Consider the following 10,539-nt stretch of genomic DNA (forward strand, 5'->3'; position numbering starts at 1 on the left):
CTGTAAATGTGTGTTATTATTACTTAGAGCAAAACAATAGAAAAAATAGAATTTGTATTGAATGATAATTATTATTATAACTCGGATAGTGTGCACTTGACATTCCAGGGTGCCCATGTTGTGATTTTATATGTGCCTGTGATAAAAAAATAAAAAAGAGAAAAAATATGGAGAATAAACAAACAACATTTCATGATTTACTGTGTTGTTAATCATGGTCATCATTTGTTTTATACACAACTTCTACCTTGTTTTGTAGTAAATTAGTTATAATTTCCTCCGTGCGTAAAATGGATAACGCGTGCGTAAAAGCGCAGCGCCGTGCATATTTTTTCTGTCACCAGCTCTTGTTTGTGTCACTCCACGGAAAACTGCACTCGATGTCAGTTTAAAGGTGTGCGGATGTGTGTCCTCGCACAGGCAGTTTGCACACACCGCCGCCTGCTCCTTCGCCTCCCTCTCTTTTTCTCTGTCTGGTGTGCTGGAGAAGAGGGTTGGTACGATGTGTGTTATGTGACAAAGACCGCCCAACCGCGCCTCACAGAGAGAGCGAGAGAGAGAGAGAGAGAAAGAGAGTTGAAGAGACAGAGGGAGAGGGAGAGGGAGAGGGGTTGGGGGGGCAGAGCATATAGCTCTGGCTCGGAGTCTTTTCTCACACCAGCCTAACGATCATGATGTATCCAAGTAACATGTCCCTGTTTGTGAAGCGCTCACTAAGAGGGGCTCAACTGTTGAACATGGTCTTGTTTAACAACGTGTTGATGATGCAAGACCGGGGTCAGCAGCCACCTGTAGGCACACAACCACCGATTAATAAAACAATTATCAATGATATCAATCAGTAAAAGTCACCTCTCTCTTATACGTGATCCATTTTTAAGATAAACAGCACATTAGATTGCCATAATTGTGTCAGCCATAAAGGTGGTCATTTCAGGTTTCAGCCTCCACGACATCTGTGACATACTGTAAACATTAGGTAATGCTAAAACACATCCCCTGCATTGCGCTGGCAAGTGCTCTGGCTCCACATGCTCTCTATTCTGTATTATAGGTGCGCACCATTCATAACATCAACAGTGTGTAGCAGTGGCTAGAAAATGGGATTAATATTACAGGGTATGTGTCTTCTATTTAGTATTACCCAGGCAACACTGTGGTACAAACTGTGCTCAGTCTTAAAGTTTCCATATGGTAAAGTATACTTAACTTCCCATATAGCTATATGTTAATGGTACACACATGGGCTGGTGGTAGGAGAGTAGAAAAGGGGGTTCCATAACATAAGCCAGTGTCTCTTTAAAAAAATTGAAGTTTCTTGTTGTATTCTGGAATGAGGTCAGACACGAGGCTCCTCATTGCACGCGCTGATTATTATTAGATTCCATTTTGGGCCAATCAGCGCAGAGAGGGGCGTGAGTTTGGCGCAGAGGCAGGGTAGTGACAGCGTCTGATTGGTGGATTTTTATCGCCGTTGTATCTCCGGGAAGGGATAAATACAAGCAAGGGGGGCCGAGACTGGAGGGCTGCTTGAAACTCGACTGCGGGTCTGCAGATGGAAGGCGGACAGTGTAACTCTAGGTTCCTTTTTTTCCTCCCCAGCATGCATGGCTTTTGTTTCTAGGAGAGGGGGACAGAGCTGATGCAGAGAAAAGCACTTACCTTTACACACTGTACTTGGGAGCCCTTTGTAAGCGCCGGAGTGCACAGTGTGGCACTCAGTCTGCGCTCTGCAGCTGCATAGACTATGTTCAGTCACCACACGGCTGAACTGATTTTATAACACAGACGGGAAGAGACTGAGAGAGACAGATACATCAGGGTACTCAGTGGAGAGTGGGCTATACTGTCCGTGCTGTTCTAACACCTACAGAACCTGGAAATTAAACTTTTTTTTCTACACGTTTAGCCTTTTTAAGGCTCCACTGGACTGAACTGTTACCGAGTTTACTGCACATCTCAGGAGTGAATTATTTCTTGCGTTTCTTTTTTCTACTCAGCTCAAACTGTGAAGAGGGGGAGAAAAGAGCTGAGTTTGCTTTAAAGTGAATCGGAGGACCAAGGAGAGAGGGAGAGAGACAGAGCCAGCACATCGCTCTCCCTCTGTGTGTGTATAACTGGGCAGCATGGTGCAGAAAATGAGCCACACAGAGAGCACCGCCGAGGCGCTGTCCTTTTTCGCCGGAGATTCGAGCTCCGACTCCGGGGCGTGCATGGACCTGGACCCGGCCGCTTCGCCTCTCTCCCCGGGCTCCACTGCTTCCTCCACCGCCGGGGACAAGCTGGGAGAGAACCCGGCGTGGTGTAAAACTCCCAGCGGCCACATCAAGAGACCCATGAACGCGTTTATGGTGTGGTCGCAGATAGAGAGGAGGAAGATCATGGAGCAGTCCCCGGACATGCACAACGCGGAGATCTCCAAGAGGCTGGGCAAGCGGTGGAAGCTGCTCAGAGACAGCGACAAGATCCCCTTCATCAGGGAGGCGGAGCGGCTCAGGCTCAAGCACATGGCGGACTATCCCGACTACAAGTACCGGCCGAGGAAGAAGGTAAAATCAAGCGCTTCCAAGCCTGGCAGTAACGGAGACAAGGGGGAGAAACTCAACGGTAGCTCTAACAACACCAGCAGTAAGACATCCTCATCTTCGAGGAAGAATGGATCCAAATCACTCAGCAGCAGCAAACCCCACAAATCACTTTTCGGGAGCAGCAGCAGTAGCACCAAAGCATCACCGTTTGCCTCTGAGCACCCATCAGAGCACCATCACAACTCTCTCTACAAGTCGAAATCTGTCTCCTCTGCAGCCAAGCAGATACCAGAAGGCAAGAAGCCCAAGCGGGTATACGTCTTCGGCAGCAGCGGGGCCAACTTGAGCGTCAGCCCCGCGTCCTCCGTTGTGGTCCCGGCCAGCCCGACGCTCAGCAGCTCGGCGGACTCCAGCGACCCGCTCAGCTTGTACGAGGACGCGGCCAGCGGCAGGGAGGAGGGAGCCGACTCCCCCGGCAGCAGCGGCAGCCTGGGCGGGTCTTCGGAGCGCCACGGCGGGCACACATACAGCAGTCGACGGGCTTCCTCGCCGACTCCCTCCGGCTCTCACTCCTCCGCCTCGTCCCACTCGTCCTCCTCGTCTTCCTCGGAGGATGAAGAGTTCGAGGACGACTTGCTCGACATTAACCCGAGCCCCAGCTTTGATAGCATGTCGCTGGGGAGCTTTGGCTCCTCGGTGCTGGACAGGGACTTGGATTTGAACTTTGAGTCCGGCTCCGGGGGCTCCCACTTCGAGTTCCCCGACTACTGCACGCCCGAAGTCAGCGAGATGATCTCCGGGGACTGGCTGGAGTCCACCATCTCCAACCTGGTGTTCACATACTGAGTGCGTAAAAGGCAAAACATACACAGGTAATGTCCTGCGAGCTCAAATATGACCACAAACAGAAAGTTCCTGGTGCAGTGGGCGTAATAGTTTGTGTTATAACCACACCAGACTGAAACTAGCCCCCGTCCCTTGTCGTTCACAAGAGCTGCAGATCCTTGGAAAGCTTAACTTTAAAGCGACTAACTTGCTTTTTGTACTTTTCTCTGGATGCGTCGGACTGGGGGACTCGGTTGAACCACAGCAGTGGAGTGCAAACAGGAGAAGGAGAGAAGAAGAAGAGACTGACTGGGTTTCCTCTCAGTGCTGAACTGTTTTTTGAACAACGTAAAACTGTGATTGATTTGCACGTTACGCGGTCCGCCGTTCACTTAATCAATGTTGTTGCTGATTTTTAAAAAAAAGGGACATTTCACAACTTTTTACCAATCGCCAAGTGAACTTCACCACTAAAAAGGTACAGAAATAGGACTGTCGTGCGACATTTTTATTGTGGTGTGTCACCGATAGGGATTTTTAATGACACCGAGGTGGGTTGATGTTTTTTAAAAGTCGAATATTTTCTCAAAAAACAAAAAACATGTTAAGCATGATAGCCTACTTTGTTCCTATCTTGTGCTGAGGTTTTTTTCCTGTGAGACTGTCGAGCAGTTTTAAAAACTAGTATTAGGGTTATTTAAATGGATAGGTGGCGCTCGCTTTCGGTTCTTCTCTTTAAAAAAAAAAAAAAAAGGACATTGAAATAATCACCAGCTGTTGTAATTTTTCAAACTTCAGGACTCAAACGCAACTTCAAATCTGTGCTGAACTTTATATACAACGTGTTCTCTACGATTCAGGACCAAAATTTCTGTTTTGATTTTCAGATGATAGCTATAGAGAAATCCTCACCGATTCTTTTTCATCCTCTGAGCTTTGTTTTGTACATGTATCCAGATGCCATTTTATATGGGATGTTGTATTTATATACTGGGCCAAGCATTTTTGACTTGATCATTTGTTTTTTTGTGTTTTTTTTTTTTTTTTAATTTCTTGTATACATGATCTAGTCCTTGTTTTGTTTTGTTTTGTTTTCTTACACGGTTGTTTGTCAGTATGTCTGTGTCTGTCACATTTCCTTCTCAGGCGAAGGGCTAGAGTTTTAAAAACACACGACTTTTTTGATTTCATTTTATATTTAAATGTACACACTTTTTGGACACTTAAAAGAGAGGAAACAGTTTGATTATTTTCTCAGTGTATTTTTGTACAAATCTATATAGAAAAATGGGGGAGTCAACAATCGGTGTGTGTAGCCTACTAATACAGCGGTATTGGATTTCCTAATTTTTAATACCCCGGTAGGCTGGTTTTCATGCTGCCTTCAAGTGCTCATGGTAAGCTCGTACTTGGGATTTTGTATCGCCTGTTTAAAACACTTTTATAAGGACAGCCAGCAAACAGACCTTATATCACTGTGGTGCCTATTGTTTTCATGTAGACATTAAAGGTACCAATGTACTTTTAACTTGTGTGACCAGTGCAGAGGAGATAAGAAGACTCAAGTGTGTAATTGGGGTTTTAAATTTAAAAAAAAGTAAGACAAACTCTCTGACTTTTACCAGCACCCACTGACAAGACTTTCTTGAACCCTCCCCCGTACTGTTAGTACAGACATTAGGCACTTAACCACCCAGTTATAAGGATGTAATTACGATTTTTCCGACAGCACTTGAAAGCAGCACCAGCCTTTGTATCTGCCTACCTTCTACGTTTACAGTGCCAGTCTGCAGGCTCCTTAAAGACACAGGAATGCATTATTTCTAGAGGCTATTCCTGTGGACCATGTGGGTTTTACAGCATCACTATCTTAAGCAGCCACTTGTTTTTGTTTCTTGCATTTTTCCGTCAGATATCTTTGCCTATGACAACAAATGAGGAGATTGTAGCTTTAAATTTGACGTATTTCTTGATGTTTTCATTAATTGATGTCATAAATTTTTGCCAATCAACCACTGGATTGAACAGGCTTATCAATACAGCAAAGCAAACAGCAAAGGATGACAACATCAAGCATATTCAAATTTCTGACTTGAGTTCCGCAAAACACCTACTTGTACTGCGTTTCTCATTGTATTTGAATATATAATCTTTTCTACTTGTCAGCTAACTATTAGCTAATAATTGTTTTAGTATCTTTATGGCATGGTGAATAGCATTTGTATTTCAGATTCAGGTTATTAGCTGTTGTGTTTTTCAGAAAAAAATGAAAAAATGAGGAAAAACGATGAAACGTGAACTCGATCTTTGTATATTTGACTGTATCATAAAGCAAAAAGATTGTGTGTTTATGTACGTTGTTGCTATCGAGGACAGGCACTGTCTAGAACTGCTATCTTTTACACATCCTTACTTACATTTAAGGTGGTCAGTTCAGGACTCTTTTTTTATATATATATGAAAGCATTTTTAAATATATTGACTTTATTTTTCATCCATCCTGTGCAATATGCTGTGTAGAATTATCATTTATTGTCTCTAATCATGCCATAAACAAAGGAACCACCCTTTTTTTGAGACTCAGAGAAAGGGGGGTGGGGAAACTCATGCCAGCTAAATTGTGTCCATTCACTGCCTGTCAGATTGTTGATATAAACTTGTGTACAGAACTTTTTCAAGGAAGGAAATAAATATCAGCTGGAACTGAAACTCTACAACTCCTTTATTGATTCTTTTTGACTCCCATCGTAGGCAAAAAGTGACACGTTTGTATGCATATTAGATTCATAGCAACATTAACAACATTGTGCATTGATTAGCATGATCCTTTAGCAATGCAGTGTAAAAACACTAAGAACTCCAATTAAGAGCACACCATCAAAGTTATTTTTCTTCATTTAAGTAGCTGATACATTTGTTATGGCAACACATATGTAAGCTCAGTACAAAAACGACACGGTTGCACACTGAATTTGCAACCAAAAGTGGTTATCTTGGAATAATCAACAAGCAAAGGCTGGGAAATTACTAAGTGCTTTGGGGAAATCCACTCCAATTGTGTTGCAATTTACTGCATCCTGACCAATAACCAACTACAAGCAAAAATGATTGTGGGCACTGCGCTGTGAAATGAAAAGGCCATATTTTCTATAGTCCATTTGTTTAGCTGCTAATAAGTGTTTTGCAAACATCCGCATCTAAAAAGAAAGACAGTCTGAGTCTGTGTGTCTCTCAAAGTTTCACATTCAGTGAAACAGTGTCCATGTCTTGCACATCCTTCCTAAGACTTCTTTTGTACACGTCTTCCACACTCAGTGTAAATGGCCCACAGATGGTCTCCCAAGCTTATGGAAAGCTCATCACTGAGCTATGAAAAAAGAAGCACACTTTTATTCCCAGTTACAGTACAATAGGCAGGGCTGACTTTGAGAGTTTTATAGCAGGCTTCCCCCCCTCTATAGACTTAGAATGCATGGTCTTGATTCTGTAAAGCCTTTGGGAAGCTTACAATGGCAGTCTGAATCCAAGAAGTAGATGCATTTATATAGACTCAGACAGAGCAAATCAATAAGATTATTTTAACCCTATCGTGACACATATTTGATAGGTTTTCATGTTAAGCCTCCCCATAAGGCTTAAGTCTACATCATGCATTTAAAATGTATCTCAGTAGGAGAGTGTTGATCTGAGACCTGGGGGTCCCATACTGATGATTACACGGCTGTATGACATAACATGGTTTAGAAATGGTTGCGTCCATATGCAAATTGGAATCCCAACAACTCTCAATCTGTAACTCGTGATTTGAGGATCTTCAGAAATGGAAATGGATCTTTACAAGCATACAACATCATAGTAAATAGCAATGGATGCATGGACAGATAGATGTTTGATATGGTGCAAAACAACCACTGTTAAAAGATGCTACATTACTGCCTGCATCCTTTAGTCCATAGTCAACACTCATAGACTCGTCTAAAGCCAAGAATCCAACATGACAGGCAAACCCGTGTTGACCAGATGGAGCCTCACAGCAAGGGGCTACCATTAACACATCTGTACATCGCACAGGTACTGTATCAGTTCACCTAGGCACCATATTAAAGAGACTATGACGTGATGACAGTGAGCACTTTAACCACCGTCACATTACTAACAGCAATGTTTCAATGCTAATGTGCTTCTGGAGAAGCCAATTATGTTCCCTACTTAAGTTTGGCTAATTGCCCAAAATGTATTCCTGCTGAAGAATAAAATGTCGCTCATTTGCAACGTTAATAAATGCTGCACACACACTGGGGTCACTTTGATTGGCTGAGCGATAAGGGACAGCTGTAATAACGGTTGTTCATAGGAGACAATTTCAAAAGGTAAATCTTCTCGGGCTTCAACCCAGCCAAACTGATGCTCTGTTTTATTCTAGCCTGTTGTGCTGTATGCTGGCTGTCTGGTGTTCAGACAGTCATGATTTCCCTTCCCCCTCTCCCAGACAGACCCTTATTGTGGGGGAAGGGCTGGTTTAGCAGCAGTCAGCCAAGGGCCCTCCAGCATGGCTGACAAGCATGTCTGTCTGTCTACGGTATGTGCGTGTCTGCGTGTGTATGTGTGCATGTGTGTGTGATTAAAAATTCTATGCATAAAATTAAGCCACATGACACTGGCATCCTTGCATTAAGACCAGACACTCTGAGCCTAACAACAAATACATCTTTAAAAGAAAAATGTTCATCATCCTCCGTCACACTCAGTCATATAAATCAGCACACTCAAACAATCATCAGGATGCAGAACCTTAAGTATGTATTTGTTGTGTGCAGCTTCCTTGCAGCAATACTTCACCACTACTCTATTCTATTGCATAATAGCTTAATTAGTTGTGTGAAATTACAGGTGCCATAGCTGTTACTGTGGTTAACCACGTGGAGCCATTATGGTATAAACACCAGTGGTTATTCCAGTTCACAGAGCTATGCATTTTTTAATGTTGTAATTGGATGCAAAATTACATTAAGATGGCAGACTTTATGCATGTCCTTTTATAATAAAAAAAATATAATAATTGCTATGTAATGTATGTAGCAAGCCATTTCAGTTGCACATTGTAGCATATGTGTGCATTTAAATATGCACTCTTGTTAAATTAGTTTAATTGCCTGTGTGTAATAAGTAGGTAAGCAGTATGTATTTCATATAAAAATCAACGTCAAAATCAGGCTCACTTTACTCGCCGTATACAGTGTTATGCACAGGAATCAGCGTTGGTGTCGTGAGATCTGTTTCACAGCCATAGGATGACAGGAAAGGAGGTAAAGATGAGTAAGTGCAACCCACATAACAAACAGCACACGTAACTGTCTGTAGCTATGTGCAGAAAGCAGCCTGCACTTGTAGAGGAAATACAGTGAGTGTGCACCAGTGCATAAGTGATTTTATGAAGCTGCTACTGTACGGCAAAGCCCTTGCAGCGTCGCAGCAATATGCAGATACATGCATTTTGTCAGAGCTTAATTGGCTGTGTGTAACGGCTGACTTTACACTGAATGTAAACACCGTCTTCCTTTCAGCTGGCAGTCATATGCATTTTGTAATACCCACTGTACATTACTTTATTTCTTAACACTGATGATAAATATGTATCATGTGAGGAGATAATATCTTCAGTGTGTGGTATAATCTTGCAAATTTCCTAACAGCTCCAGCACTCGTGTGTGCGTGTATATGTGTGTGTGTTAAGCTCCTCTAAGCTGTATGTAGCCTGTTCAGTGTGCAGTCTCATGCCTGGCTCAGCTGACTCCGCAGTGGGAGATATGCATGCAGCAGCCAGGGCAGAGCAGAACGGGCTGACTGCTGGAGTCAGTGGCCCAGTAAAACCACAGCAGGGAGGATAAGAGCTCCGCTGGAGGGGAGGGGGGGGTGAGAGAGGCATGACTGTATCTCTATGTCTGCCTGTCTGTATGTGCAAGCTCAGCCCAGAGGGGATGGATGGTGTAGTAGTGGTGGTGGTGGTGGTGAGGTGTGACTATCTCTCCCCTCTCTCTGTATTTTTTAAAAACTTACTTCTCTGTTTTATTTTCTGTACCAACACCATGTGTTTCTGTTGTTTTCAATTCACACCGTAGCACTGCTTGTTCATTATTTATTTCTATCTGTCTGGCATATGAATGGAGGACACAGTGGTGGTGTCTGTTATCTTTTTAGCTTTCCTCGTCTGGCTCTGTATCTGAGACGTTCCCGTAGGCTTGCAACCACGCAAACAGAATCATCACGCAAACTGGAACTCGCAGACAAGTTCCTGTTTGTTTTTCTGGTTTGTTTTCAGGACCCAGGTAGTCGTGGGTGAGAGTGGCACTTCCTGTGTGTCTGCCAAGAGATGGGAGAACTACCTGTCCGTCTGTTGAAGGAAGTGCTGTGTAACAGGCAGGACCACACAGACTACATTTTTTATTCACCTTCCTGGTGACGTGTGTTTAATGACTGCCATTGCGCCTATTTACATATGTGTGTGTGCTGTCTGTGTGGTTGATTTCATTCTGTGGGGCATGAAAATATTACAATCGGGACAAAAAAGGAAGACATGCGACTGGGAAAGGGGAGACACAGGTATGACTTCCTCTCTGTCTCTGCTTGTCTCTGTTGTCTACTCCCACTCCCCCACACACACACTCTAACAGACAGAACACCACCTCCACTGCCGCCACTGACTCCAACACCACTCGCATCTTGTTTTACTTTCCCTTCTTGAGTTACTATACAGCTGGGAATGATCCACGGTGCTTTATCTAGAAAACACTGATGCATATAAAAGTAGTTTAACCACATGTGTGCAGAACTACAGAAATTCTGTCTCAGATTTTGACTCAAGAGCCTTATTTATGGCCCTTATCTTAAAATGTAGCTCAGTATATGTTTGCAATTAGCAGCAGGTGTAATAATAATAGACTGGACTGGTTAAAATTAGAAGCAAATAACACAACTCCAGGTTATAAAACAACCAAATTTTCATGCATCTTTTTAAACATTTGATGCAGTTATGCATAATTAAATGAAGAGAGTACAGTTAAGTAATTTGATAATGTTATTAACTGACAGAATATTCCCCTAACATTTAAAATCATAAAAGAAGTACAAGTTGAAGCCATTTTTTAAACCCCACAAGGCTGCTTTGACTCCAAATTAGCTTTTCAGT

The 10,539-nt window shown here is 43.1% G+C and overlaps 1 protein-coding gene across 1 annotated transcript; it reads left to right on the forward strand.

Annotated features, from left to right (window-relative positions):
- Positions 1-1,528: 1,528 nt before the first annotated feature.
- Positions 1,529-6,062, forward strand: sox4b (SRY-box transcription factor 4b). Its single transcript, XM_033641024.2, has one exon. It carries the CDS (start codon positions 2,127-2,129, stop codon positions 3,372-3,374), a length of 1,248 nt encoding a protein of 415 aa, XP_033496915.1. The 5' UTR covers positions 1,529-2,126; the 3' UTR covers positions 3,375-6,062.
- Positions 6,063-10,539: the final 4,477 nt, after the last annotated feature.

This window comes from Epinephelus lanceolatus, chromosome 10 (genome assembly GCF_041903045.1).
Source record: "Epinephelus lanceolatus isolate andai-2023 chromosome 10, ASM4190304v1, whole genome shotgun sequence".
Taxonomy (NCBI): domain Eukaryota; kingdom Metazoa; phylum Chordata; class Actinopteri; order Perciformes; family Serranidae; genus Epinephelus; species Epinephelus lanceolatus.

Coding starts and splice junctions, on each gene's coding strand:
- sox4b (XM_033641024.2), top strand. CDS start 2,127: ATGGTGCAGAAAATGAGCCACACAGAGAGCACCGCCGAGGCGCTGTCC.